We start from the raw sequence: 14106 nt of genomic DNA on the forward strand, positions 1-14106 counted from the left end.
AGAGGTGACCATGGAGGCAGAGAATGGAGTGATAATGATGCAGCCATGTCTCAGGAACATCAAGAGCCAACAGGAGGTGGAAGACAAAGAAAGAGCTTTCAGGTGGAGAGTAGTCCTGCTGACACCTTGATGCAGAACTTCAGTCCCCACAGAGAACAAATCCCTGTTGTTTTTAAGACCCCCAGTTTGTGGTAAATGTACTGCAGTAGTCACAGGACACAACTACAACATCCATCAACTCACCATGTACTCACACACCCATTCCACCATCCAGTTACCCATTCACGCACTCACCCCTCATCTATCCATCTACATACACATACATACACATCCACCCATCCATCCTTCCACCCACCCACACATACATACATACACCCATACATGCACCCACACATACATACGTCCACCCACCCATCCATCACCCATCCATGCATGCATCCTTCCATACACACATACCCCCATTCATGCATCTACTCACCCCTCATCCATCCATACATCCACACATCCACCCACCCATCCTTTCATCCACCCACCCATACATACATCCACTCACCCACTCATACATAAATACATACATACATCTACCCACCCATCCGTCTATCCACTCACCCACTCATCCGCACACACATACATCCGCCCATCCACTCAGCCATTCACCCCTCATTTATCCATCCATCCACCTCCCCACCCATTCATCCATCCATCCATCCATCAGCTCATCCATCCAGCAGATGGTCACAAGCATCCACCATAAGCTAGACACTATCCTGAGAGCCTTCAGGATTCCATGCAACAGGCTCATTGCTGAGGCTGAGACATGGCCAGAGTGGCTGATTCCTATGGCTTCTCCCTCACAAGGACTGACACCCAGGAAGCCTCTCTGGCAAGGGGTCTCATCACATGTGAAAACCAAAGATAATGACTCAGTGAGACCTGCAGCCATGACCAGGCCAGCATGAGAAAGGCATGTCCACATAAAAAGCATAGGGTCTACAGAGGGATCTCCAGCCCAACCAATCCTAGGATGAGCTGAGAATGCAGGCTATGCCTGGATGGGCATGGTGGGCTGCCGAGCTGGGAGGCACAAGCAAGGTAGGTGGGCAGAGATCAGCCAGGGTCCCCTGCCTCGGGCCACACTCCTTGCCGTGGGACAGAGACCATCTAATCTGCCTGGGATAGATATTAGACCATCTAAAGGTACCACAAGATTGTCATCTCTGGTCTCCTCAGTGCCACACAGACAGAGACAGCCCACTGCCCCCATTCACCAGCTCCTGTTCTCTCTGAAGGGTCAACCCAGTGCCCATCTCCTCCTGAGCATTCGTCTCTGCTAGAAGCCCTGCTCTCCTCCTACCCTTGTTTGTCCCATGGTCTTTCCCATCCCCCAGAAACTAGCCATTGACACTGTGACAGGAATACACTTCCATGTGACCAGACTGTCCGCCCACCCACCCAAATCCCTGTTAGTGCCCTGCTCCATGTGGGAAGCAGGGGTACCCAATCCCAGGATACAGGACCACTAAGAGACATGGACACACTATTTCTTACAGTATTAACATTTAACCCAGCTGTAGTCATGCCTGTGCCACTGACTGGAAGGAAAATAAGAGGAAGAAAAGATAAACAAGCTAAGCCCAGCCCGACAGCATCGTTGAGGCTGCAGAACGCAGACTGGCCACTAGATGTCAGTGCACGGTCATGGCCTTGGAGCTCAGCCTTGGTTTAAGGTTGAGCACTCCTTCTGACCAGCTTCCAGGATTCCCACAGCTACCCTGATTTTCAATAAGGAGGGGCATGTGAGAGATGGAGAACCAGAGCTGAGGGAGCTCACAAACCCAAGGAGGAAAGTGGCAGGTTCTATGAAAGGAGGACACACCTGAGGCTCTGGGGTTATGATTACTGCTGGTGGGGACATTTGTCATGCCAAAGCAGAGCTGCTGCATGTGCCAACCCCAGGCACCTCTGTGGAGTCATGGTCCTGTGAGGATGAACCTTTTCCATCTGACACTAACCTCCAGGACCAAACAGGTGGAGCGGGATTAGGGGCAAGTGGGGCAAGGGGAGATTTGAGAGGGCCAGCGTGCCCACGACCATGGCCACATCTGAGAACAGCGAGCATCACCGAGCAGGCGGACACACAGATGAGCCCCAGAGTGTGTACTCTCAGAGCTGTGGTCTTACCCTCTCTCCAGGGTCACCCACTTGGCCAGTGGGACCTGTTGTTCCTGGGGGTCCTGGGAGACCCTAGAATTAAAAATGCAATCAGGACACAGTGAAGCGAGGCCACCCTGAGGTGATGCCCACCTCCCTCCTGGACACAGGGTTCCTGCTAAAGGGGATGGCCTCCCAGTCCCTCAAATGAGGAATGGAACCTTCCACACTGTCTGGAGACAACAGTGGATACTCACCGCGGGACCTTCGGGGCCTGGCGGTCCTTCTATAAGCATGCCCTGGAAAGGAAGAAGAGCCCATGAGAACCCGGCCAAGCAGATACCTGTAGCTCAGGACCCTCCCCACACCCCCTGGAGGGAAACCTCTGGGGTCAGACGCCAAGGACTGCAGACTAGGGAGTATCTGCTGCCCTCGGTCACTCCGTCTGTCTCTGCGTCTCTCACCTGTCTTTGTGTCTCTTACCCCCTGTCTGTCTCTTTGTCTCTCACCCCCTTCTGTCTTGCCATCTCTCACTCTGTATCTGTCTCTCCATCTCTCACCCCATCTGTCTCTGCATCTCTCACCCCCTGTCTGTCTCTCCATCTCTCACCCCATCTGTCTCTGCATCCCTCACCCCCTGTCTGTCTCTGTGTCATACTGTGGTGCCTTGTGATGTGGGCTGTGATGCAGGGAACCAGCATCACAATCGCCCACAGTGGACAGCTTTCAGCAGAACTTCCAGCCTACGTCAGACTAGGGAGAAGGATCTGATGACCTACTTCTGGAAATTAGCCAATGACAAGCCTCTGGCTCACGGCAGACTACTGAGGGGTAAAGTAAGTGCTGAAGGGTGAACGTCCTATGTTAGAAGACACCCAACAGGTAGTGGCCACAGCATGACCTCAACGCACCCACAGCTGTGAGGAAGGTGCAGGGTGGGGATGTTCCTCTCTGTGTGCATAGGATTACCATGCGTTGGAGTCAAGCCATAGCAGCTAGCTAACGATCTATCTGTTTTCTACCTACCTATTTACACCCTCGGAAACCCTGTACAGGGTCGCTATGGGTCGGAACCGACTCGACGGCACTTAACAACAACAACAACCTACCATCTACCTATCGGCTATCTACTATCTGTCTATCTACCTACCTACCTACCATCTACCTATCGGCTATCTATTATCTGTCTATCTACCTACCTATCTACCATCTACCTATCGGCTATCTACTATATCTGTCTATCTACCTACCTACCTACCATCTACCTACCTACATACTTACCTATCGGCTATCTATCTACTATCTGTCTATCTACCTACCTACCTATCGATCTAAGGAGCTCTGGTAGTGTAGTGGGCTATGAGCTGAGCTACTAACCCACAGGCTTTCTGCTCCCTTAAAAATTGACAGCCTTGGAAATCCTATACGGGGTCACTATGAGTCAGAACTGACTCCATAGCACATAACCACCAACTCTAGTTGTCTATCTATCTATCTATCATCTACCTACCCTCTATCCATCCATCCATCCATCCGTTTATCTACTACCTATCTACTGTCTACTATGATCGTCTATCTACTACCAAGCTAACTATCTATCATCGACTATCTACTTATCTATCTACTATCTATCTATTATCTATCCATCCATCTACTACCTACCTACTGTCTATGTTTTTCTATCTACTACCAACCTATCTATCTATCTATCAGCCTATGTATTTACTATCTATCCATCCACCCATGTATTTATATACTGCCTATCTACTGTCTACCTATGATCTTCAATCTACTATCCAGCTGTCTATTTCTATCTATCTATCTTTCTATCTGCTATCGTCTATCTATCTATCTACTATTTATCTATTATCTATCATCTATCTGTCTACTATCTACGATCTTCTATCTTCTACCTAGCTGTCTATCTACCATCTACCTATCTGCCTATCTATCTATCATCATCTGTCTAAAATCTACTATCCAGATGTCTGTCTGTCTGTCTGCCCCAAGTAGTCTCCATAAGGAAGGGATTGTGGGCAGTGATGACCATCACCCTAGCATCTCCAGACATAGTGACAAGTCCTGGTCAGATGGCCAACAAGGTCCCTCAGGATGTCCAGAGGAGAGGATCTAGTTCTCTCTGCCAGGTCAGGGTGAGGGAGGGACAGGGAACAAGAGGCACCGAGGTCACACTCTGCTGGACTTCCAGCAGCCTGGAGCATTCCAGGCAGTGATGCCCACAACACACAGTCTGAAGTGATGGGGGGACATCACAAGTGTGCATGGACACCTGGCCACCCTCCCTCAGTCCAGGAGTGCCCCTCTGACCCTGACCTCACCAGGCAAGGTCTCCCCGGCCTCTAACCTCCCTGGGTCTCATCCTCTGTACCCCAATGGGGCACCACCTCCTTCCCTTCTTCCTGACATGGACAGGGTCCCCTGCACTTACCCTCCCCAGCTATGGCCGGGACTCCCTCTCGATAGTGCTGAAGGTCCTCTCAGGGGCATAGGCCCCACAGAGCTCTGCACACCGAGAAAGCCATTGGAGTGCAACCAGAGGTCCCCTAACCTGTATGCCAGGCCCAGCCTTGCTAGGTGACCCCATTCCACGCCTAGACTATGTGGGTACCACATGCTCAGACAATGGAGGACACAGTGAAGCCCTCCTCCCCGCTGACTGGCGGCCACTGGCATGGGTGAGAGGAAGGAAGCGCTGGCCTTAGACACCCAGCTAGCTCTCCAAGATGTCCCTGGCTCTGTGCCGAGGGTTTTCAAGGGAAGCCAAGTGTCCCCTGGGAAAATCCTAACTGCTTCAAAGTAAAAGGGCCACCAGGGCCCCAGGGCCCACGTGGGGGACATATAACCCCTCCAGCTGACTGGCCTGCCCCACCACCAGGGCGACCCAGGCTCCATGGGCTGTGTTTACACAGATGTGCACACAGTAATATTTGTGCTTGTGATGTATACACTTCCCAAATCCCAGCGCCCATCCCCCTCTGACCCAGGCAGAAGCTGCTGACAGCCTGCCCAGGGAACTGCAGCTGTCTTTTTCCCAAACACACAAACTGTTGTTCTCAAGAACGCTGGGACGGGGTCTTGTGGGTGGGTGACCAGATCAGCCCGGGTCAGCACAGGATGCAGGAATTGTGGGGCGAGTGAGCGAGCGAGTCCAGCGGAGAATGAAGGCTGCTTTCCCACGCAGACATGGCCCAGGAACTGGCCGAGCTACAGCCAGCTCCAGGCTGCCTATCCAGTTCCATCTTCTCTGAGAGGTGGCCAGCACTGACTGAGCTGACGGTCTCATTCTTTGCTGTCGTCCAGTTAGCTTTTGTGTTGGCTTGGGTTCATGGTGACCTGCGTGCAGTGGAACGAAGCGTTGCCGGGTCCTTGGACAGCCTCATGCCCGCTGCGTGTTTGAGTCCACTGTTGAGGCGACTCTGAGGGCCATTTCAAGGAGCAGCTCCCTCATTTGTGCTGACCCTCAACTTGACTAATCCGTTCAATAGCACGTACAAAGAAAGAAAAGGGACGGCAGATGGGGGTGATTCATGTGTTGTCCAATGGACATCAGCCAACGACATCAGTCATTGAACTTGGGACTCCCAGCCCTTGGGGATTCCACAAGCTCACCCTGATGAAATCAACCCCTCAACTGAACAGACTCCTGCCCTTTCACAGAAGCTCTGAAGTGGCTGGCGGAGGACAGAAATGGGGAACAGCCATCCTGCTGAGGATGGTGAGAAGAAACCAGTTTCCTGAGGCCCAGCATGTGGGCGGCTCCCTGGGTGGGGGAGGGACTGGTGAGGGCACGTGATGGGGAGGAAAAGGGGGCATATGCCCTCTACCTCTGCCACACTGCACCCCACGTGGTCAGCTGGACTCTTACAGTTCGTCTCAGGACTCTACCATCTGTGGGGAGCTAGGACACGGAAGACAGTTGGCAATGCTGCAGGTTGAGAACTTCCAACTGCTGACAAGATCCCTCCAGAGGGACTGGCCAAAGGCCCCTCGGACATCCTGAATAGGCGGGGGGCTGGGAGGGAGGGAGAGCCGGGTGGGGGAGCTCAGGGGAGCGGGGGCCCTCCCTTAAAGGCATCCAGATGACTCATTTTTCCCCAACGAAGAAGGAGATTTTCTGGAGACGTGATATTTTAATTGGCTGCCTCTGAGCTCCCAGGGCTCTCCTCTCATCCACCCTCACCACTGCCCGCTGGGCCAGAGCCTCGAGGTAGAACAGCACGGGCCTCTTCCGCACACTCAGCTGGATACCACGTCTACACTTACTCAGCTACTCTGAGGAACATGAGCTCAGACACAAAGAGGTATCGGCCTGACCCACCCTGTGGAGGGAAGAAAGCTGGGGACCATGCTGACGGGTCCCTGCCCTTTCCTAAGACCCCTCCTTACACAGAAGCAATGGGGGAACCAAGGAGGAAAGCCTAAGTGAAAAGCAGGTCCATCTGGGCCCAAGACACTCAACCATGTCCCAGCGTCCCAGCCAGGGAGACCCACATGAGTGGACTCTGGAGGAGTGGCCCTCTGTCAAATACTCCCCCACAGAGTGGGACCAGACCCATCAGCAACATTCCTTGGAGATGATTCTGCTCAAGATCACTCTGCTCTTCCGCTCTGGGGCTTCCTTCTCCTTGGGTCTCAACGAGTAAGGGGTACCGGCATGGGGTCTCCCTCAACAATGGAATCCCTGTCAACTGCACCCTCTAATTCTTGGGTCTCCAGAGAACATGGAAGAGGGGAGGCTCCCAATCTGAGAGAAGAATGTATATCAACAAGTGCACTAGGAAGCCACACATCCTTCATAGGGGACAGGGTCATGGTGCAGACCCAGGCCCGGAAGGAGGAGAAGACCACAATGACCAAGGCAGTTCGATGCAGGGTGGTTAGGCTCCATGATCAGCCCCCAGGCAGGAGATTGTGCCAGACTTGAACAGTCCAGGGAATGGATAGTCCAGCCTGCGTCTGGGGCACAGAATCCAGTAAGATGCTTCTGTGATCAGGGAAAGGATCAGTGGACCTCAGCCCCCCTGGAGCTCCATCCCCAGAGACACCTGCTGGACCCCAGTTTTGGACATGTCCTGCTGTCTGACCAGGGAACTGTGGGGAGACAGGGCTTACTAAGTGTCACTGGTCACAGAACTTTCCCATCCAGGCCCCCACCACCACCCAGTGCCAAGGGCACCAGGTCCTTGGGTCTCCAGGAGCCCCTGACATGGTGTCATAAGTTGAGTTGTGTGCCCCAACACATGGGCCAACTTAGCCAGACCACGAATAGCCGTAATGTAGTGATGTCATTTGTAAGTTCTGGGATGGTCTCCCCTGATGTGGTCTGATGTGACCAACCAATAAAAGGATTAAGGGGGGGGGGGGCATGCAATACTCTTGTACTCTTAATCCTGTCATGACCCCCGTTTCCCAGGGGTGTGGTGGGCAGCACTCTGTATCCTCTAAGAGATGAGTAAAGAAAGAGAAAGACGAGCTGAGAGGGGAGTGTGTCCTTTGACCTGGGGTCCCTGCACTGTGAAGCTCTCAGATCCAGGGGAAGACGGATGCCAAGACACATGCATGGGGGTTTCCAAGGGCTGCTGGGCTACTGATGCTGAAACAAGACAGGATCTTTCTCCAGAGCCGACGCTCTAAATCTCTGAATTCAGACCTCCTGCCTCCTCAGCTTTGAGAGAAGCAATTTCTGTTTGTAAACGTCCACCCCCCGCCCCCGCCTGTGCCCCCACCCCTGCTCCTGAGCTATTTCTGTTGCAGCAGCGCAGGAGAACGGAGACACTGGGCATCCTGAGCTCTGCCTGGCCTTGGCCTCCTGACTGGTCAGGGCTGCAGGACTCGCCCTCCCCGTGGCGCTGAGAGGATGTGGGGAGCGGGCTCATCACACCCTCCAGGTGGTTCAGAGCTGCCTCCCAGCCCACACCCCCAGGCCTTCCCAGTGCAGGCCACGTCCAGAACAGCTGACCCTTGTGGCACCATGTCCACTCGCCATAGCTGCCGAGGCCACAGCGTGGAGTCCTGGCTCCCAACCAAGCCAGCATGGGCTCATCGGGGGCAGAGAACCACCCCGGATCACACCAACTTCACCGACACATAGAGGGACCCTGAGTTCTCTCCATTATGGTCTCTCACTTCCATGCATTGCCAACAGTCTAGTTCTGTGTCATAGTTGGGTCCATTACCTAACACAGTTATTCCGTGCTTAGCTGTAGTGGCAGGGCAGGGCTGTGGGAGCTGATCCCCTGGACCTGGTTTCAGAAATGGTTTTCTATGTTTCAACAGTTGCATCAAACTTACTCCAAACGATTGCATAACAGGCCGGGAGAGGTACAGCCGACGGTTAACTAGTGTCCGACTATTGCTGACGGACAGTACTGGTGTTTTCCAAGCTGTTAGACTAAATCCATCATTTATGGAACAAATCCGCATGGGCCCTCCTCCAAAGGGACCCTGCCCTCCATTGAAAAGATTCAGTGCTTTGGCTTCTTGGTGACACAGAGTGCAAAGCCCAGACAGGAAGTGAAGGACATGGGCTTTCATCCATGTGTGTCCCACAGACCCATCCCTGCAATCAGAATCTTCTAGAATGTCCAGGGAACACCTGGTGGGTGGAGCCTGTGCAGTTAGCCTGCATGGCACGATGGCCCAGCAGACTGGGTCACACCCCACATAACCGAGCAGCCAAACCGAACCCCGTCTACCCCCGGTCCAGAGAGAAGAGAAGAAGCATCCTTACAGGTTCGATGATTGCAGGCTCTCCTTTTTGGCCCTTCTCGCCTCGGGGTCCTCCGATCTGGGAATGGTCATGGTAGATGGAGAGAGAAAGAGAGGCAAAAAAAAAAAAGAATCCATCTCACACGGAGTCCACACAACTCTGAAAACCAAGGGGGCCACCAGCAGAGAGAAGCTCATCCTGTTTCTCATAAATCACTAAGCGAACCCTTACCAGAAGACCACGTGGGAGTCGAAGATAGCGAGGGAGGCACACCGCACCTATTAGTCTGAACCCAATCATGTCGTTAGTGTTGTGGAGTCGATTCCAAACTCAAAGCGAGTCTGTAGCAGGTTTCTGAGGAGCGGCTGGTTGAGTTTGAACTACCAACCTTGTGGCCCAGTACTTATTCTACAGTGCCACATCAGGACGCCCACTGGTGTGGTGTTAAGGGCTGTCAGGTGCATTCCGACTCATAGCCACCCTGTGTAGGGTTTCTGAGGAGCGGCTGGTAAGCTTGAATTGCTGACCTTGCAGTTCAAACTGACTTTGCAGTCCGGAGCACTAACCCACAGAGCCCCACCAGGACATCCCAGGACTCCTTCCCTCTTAAAATCAAGGTTTTGAACCAGTTCATCTGGTTCAATTCCCTGCTGAGAATTTGCATTTCAATCCAAGCTAAACTGAATCCAAATCCACATTTTAAACAAGACCCTCCCACAGCCATTGAGGGGATTTGGACACAGTGACTCTAGAGGACTGAGTAGAACTACTCCCTAGGATTTCCATAACTGTCCACCTTTATGGGAGCTGACCAGCCTCATCGTTCTCCCTTAGGGTGGCAGGTGGGTTTGAACCACTGACCTTGCTATTAACAGCACAGCACTTAACCCCATTGCCACCAGGGCTCAAGGTGATTCTTAGATACATATAGTAAGAAGACCCTGTGTATCTTGTGGTTCTGGGGTTAAGTGCTCAGTTGCTAACCAAAACCTTGGCAGCTTGAGCCCAGTAGTCACTCTGAGGGAAAAAGATGAGGCGGGGGCTTCTATAACGATTTACAGCCCTGGAAACTAGGGAGTTCTGTCTTTACTATGGAGTCTCTATGAGCAGGTCTTTGGTTGGGGTATAAATGCAAACTATAAACAGTAGGGGCTCAAACCAGAATAAATTGGTTCAAAAGCCCTGATTAAAGCTTGGATTTCATGACAGAGCCTGCTCTGGCCTCCACCATTGCACCCTAAGAGAGCTGACCTCATGTGAGCAGACCCCAGCCGAGCCGCTCTTCCCACCATCCTTCCTCCGCTCACCCCTTCATAGATGGTGTCCTGGTTGGCCGGCATCCCTGGCCCGATCTCTGATGGGGACATGGTGGGGTCGAAGTACGGGTCGTAGTAGTTTTCATCCAGATTCTTGATGGTTTCCTCTGTGAAGTCCCCATCATTGTCCTCTGGGGACAAAGCTGGCTGAAGAGACCATGAGGAAGAGGAGGAAGGTCACATGGGATGTACCACTGTGCTCAGCACCAGGGGCACAGAAATGTTCCTCCCCCCAAGGGCTCGGGGAAGACAGCCCTAGGCCTTCATGGGCCTGGAGAGTAGGAGGTTGGGGCCCCTTGCTGCCTCTCAACACACAATCTCCCAAATGGCCCCGTAACCTGCTTGAGGCCCTGAGACAAGTGAGGGTGGAACCAGGCCTCGGCCCACCCCTGGGGAAGGCAGCCAGCCTGGCATCAGGGGTCTGCAGCAGGGGCTCCTGTTGGTTCCTGGGATTTTGTATCCCAATCCACACTGGACCCAGTGTGAAGCTCCAGGAGCACACACTGGGGTCATTTCCAGCTCTTGCTTTGTGCTATGAGCAAATGTCTCTTCTGATCTGAAAACACCCTCACACCAGGAGGGTACCGTCACCACCATTCACCACTGAAGAGACGGGGTTCAGAGAGCTGCCGCCTCTGTCCAAGTTCTCTCAGGGCCCCACCTGCTGGAAGCCCACTGTCTGCCCCAGCTTTGCTCAGTTTCTAAGTTTATTTGAATGTGTTCTACACCCCAGCTCAGGGATCCATCTAGCCTGAGTGCACACAGACCACAGGCTCTGCCAGGCAGAGACCATGTCTTCAAACACCTCATCCCAATGTCCACCTCAACCCGAGGGGAGACCATATTACAGATCAAAAAACTGACCCCCTGAGATAAACTCAGAAAGCCAGTGAATCTCTTGGGGGTGGGGGGCACATCTCAACCCACTGCAAAGGGTCTGAGGACATGGGAGTCACCCAAGGGACAGAAGAGGAAGGAGAGGGCTCAGGTCTCCTGACACTGCCTCGGAACCACTCAGCTGGGAGGGACAGAAATTACGTTGGATGTGTTGCCGGTGACTGTTGTGCTGGTGGGAATTTCGGCCTCCAGCCCCGTGTCTGTGGGCTGGTCGGGGTTCTCCAAGCCATCGCCGTAGTTAATGTCCTCGTAGGGGGATGGTGTGTAGTAGTATTCACTTGGCACATAGTCATAGTCATCTATGCCAGGGTCATCCTCCTTCCCTGTTCCCTCACTGATTTCAGGCACAGGAGGGGCTGCCGTGGGTGGTGGGGTCAGCTCCTGGTGGTCACAGAGACAGAGAGAGTTACCAGGGACAGTGGGGCCCAGGGTCAAGAGATCCCAGGTACACACCTTCAGGGATCTCTGGGGTGTGAGAGCAAGTAGCCTTGAATGGCCAAGCATCGACCTACAACAAAGGGATTCCAGGGCACGGGGCTGCCTCTGTCCACCAGAAATACCACAGAGGAAGAGCCTATGGATTGTGGGGCACAGAACCACCTCAAACATCCACTGCCCATGGAGAGACAGGATTCCAGGGTGCAGGGCTTCCTCAGATACTGGAGAGGTGGAGGGAGCAGGTGGGAGACAAGCAATTCTGCTCACTAGCTGCCTCCCACTGAGAGCCCTGGAGGGGTGTGGACCCCCAAAGGTCACACTTCTGCAGCCGGAGTCTGCAGCAGGTGAGAAAAGAAATGGTAGAGCCCCCTCCCAAACTCAGAGCAATATGGGGCCAGGTTGCCTTTCCCTGGAAGGGTGCAAACACACTCATATGCAGACACACCACTGTCCTCACACATGCACACCTCTGTACATGTGCACTATTAGAAAGATGCATGCATACTCATACTTCCTCACACGTACATGATCAGACAGAAGCATGCACACTCACATTTTCACACACATGCATTATCAGACACACATGTACATTCACACTTCCACACACATGCACTAACACACACATGCACACTCATACTCCATCACATGTATACTACCACAGATGCATGCACACTCACACCCTTCACACGTACACTACCACAGATGCATGCACACTCACATTTCCACACACATGTACACTACCAGACACACTCATGCATACTCACAGTTCCACACACATGCACTTCCAGACACACACACACGCACTCTCAGTTCCACACGTGTGCTATCAGACACACATGAACACACATGTGTGTGCGCCCATACACACATGCTCAGACCCCTGCACACTCACACATCCACACAAACTCAGCCACTCATCCACCATGCACACATGCTCACATGTACACCTATATGAGCATTCACACATGCACAGACTCACATTCTAACACCTCACACCCACACCTGACCCTCACACACTCACATACAATAACACTCACACACACTCACATGCATAGTCACACACAAACATATACACTAGCATACAGTAATATATACTCACATGATATATACTCTCACACATAGTCACAGTCATGCATGCACACAGAATCACAGACTCACATACAGTCACACATTTACACACACACATACTCAAGCCCACAGGCACACACAGATGTCCCTAGCATTTTTTAAAGTTCTCACAGATGGGCAGGTTTGGAGGATGTAACAATTCTGCATCGAAACAGCGGCAGGGCCCATGCATTAGTGTTTTCCACACCCCATCACTGCCCCACTGGCAGTACACAGAGCTCTGACCCCAGGGACAGGTTCTAGGGCTGCAACTCGCCCACCAGGGCCACCACTGAGCCCTCTGCTCAGCTGAGGGACAACCCACAGTGAGCACCCGCCTTCACAGCACCCGCCACACCGACACCTCTGCCCAACCCCCAAGGGGAGTCCACAGTCACTTAACGACCTGTCCGCCCTGGCAGAGCTCCATCCACCACCTGACCACACATACCCACCCTGCACCCACGTCCTCGGGACACCCCTCCACCCCATTTTGCCATGCACTCACGACCTCACAGGACAGGAGTCCACCCTGCCAGCCGCTCTCACCTCAGGAATCTCTGTGGTCTCTCGAGCAACTTCTACAGGCTTCTTGGTGGAAGTGGGGTCCTTGCCCAGGTCTTCAGGGTCTTCATAGTAGGGGTACTCGTAGTAATAGGCGTCACTCTCACCTTCTCCCTCTGGGTACTAAAGTCAAGGTACAGCATGAGGAAGGTGTGGGACGATGGAGAGACCCCCTGCTCTGCTGCTTCCCCACAGGTTGTAGTCCAAGCAGGGGTCCCCATGCCAAGTCTCGAGAAGAAACCAGTTCACAGGGCAGAGAGTCCACACAGGCCACTGCCCCATCTACCCTAAGACCAGAAGAATTAGATGGTGCCCAGCACCTTACACTGACCATGACCATTCTGATCAGGGCCACCATAGATGGATCTTAACAGACGAGGAGAAGACCGCAGAAGAGCCCTAGATTTTCCAAAGCTCAGGCTCATGGGACCGGATGAGGCTCAAGGACTCTGAGACACTCGAAAAACCTTGAACCAAAACTACTTCCCGCGGACACCTTTTAGCAAAACAACAGATTAACACACCAAACCATGGCTCACCCATGAGTCTGGGGCTCCACTAAAAATCCATCTCTATGAGACCAAAAGGACAACCATGGCTGGAAAAACAAAGATGAGAAGACAATGAGGGCAGGGGAACTAACGTCCTGAATAATTGGCGTTGTTGTTAGGTGTCATCAAGTCAAGACCAACTCATAGTGACCCTATACAAAACAGAACGAAACACTGCCTGGTCCTGGGCCAACCTCACAATTGTTCCCATGTTTGAGCCCATTGATGCGCAATATTGCTAACTCATCTCATTGGGGGGTCTTCCTCTTTTTCTCTGACCCTCCACCTTACCAAACATGATATCCTCCAGTGACTGGTCCCTCCTGACAATATGTCCAAAGTATGAGAGATG

The 14106-nt window shown here is 52.9% G+C and overlaps 1 protein-coding gene across 2 annotated transcripts in view; it reads right to left on the reverse strand.

Moving 5' to 3' along the window:
- Window positions 1-14106, reverse strand: part of COL5A1 (collagen, type V, alpha 1) — a 170618-nt gene that overhangs the window by 86380 nt on the left and 70132 nt on the right. For both annotated transcript variants that reach the window (XM_006863708.1, XM_006863709.1), the window contains exons 6-11: window positions 13189-13326; window positions 11236-11475; window positions 10189-10344; window positions 8903-8959; window positions 2409-2450; window positions 2182-2244 (exon numbers count right to left, since the gene is read on the reverse strand). In XM_006863708.1, coding sequence (XP_006863770.1) covers window positions 2182-2244; window positions 2409-2450; window positions 8903-8959; window positions 10189-10344; window positions 11236-11475; window positions 13189-13326 — 696 coding nt within the window. The remainder of the gene's footprint in view (window positions 1-2181; window positions 2245-2408; window positions 2451-8902; window positions 8960-10188; window positions 10345-11235; window positions 11476-13188; window positions 13327-14106) is intronic.

This window comes from Chrysochloris asiatica, unplaced genomic scaffold, assembly GCF_000296735.1.
Source record: "Chrysochloris asiatica unplaced genomic scaffold, ChrAsi1.0 scaffold00056, whole genome shotgun sequence".
Taxonomy (NCBI): domain Eukaryota; kingdom Metazoa; phylum Chordata; class Mammalia; order Afrosoricida; family Chrysochloridae; genus Chrysochloris; species Chrysochloris asiatica.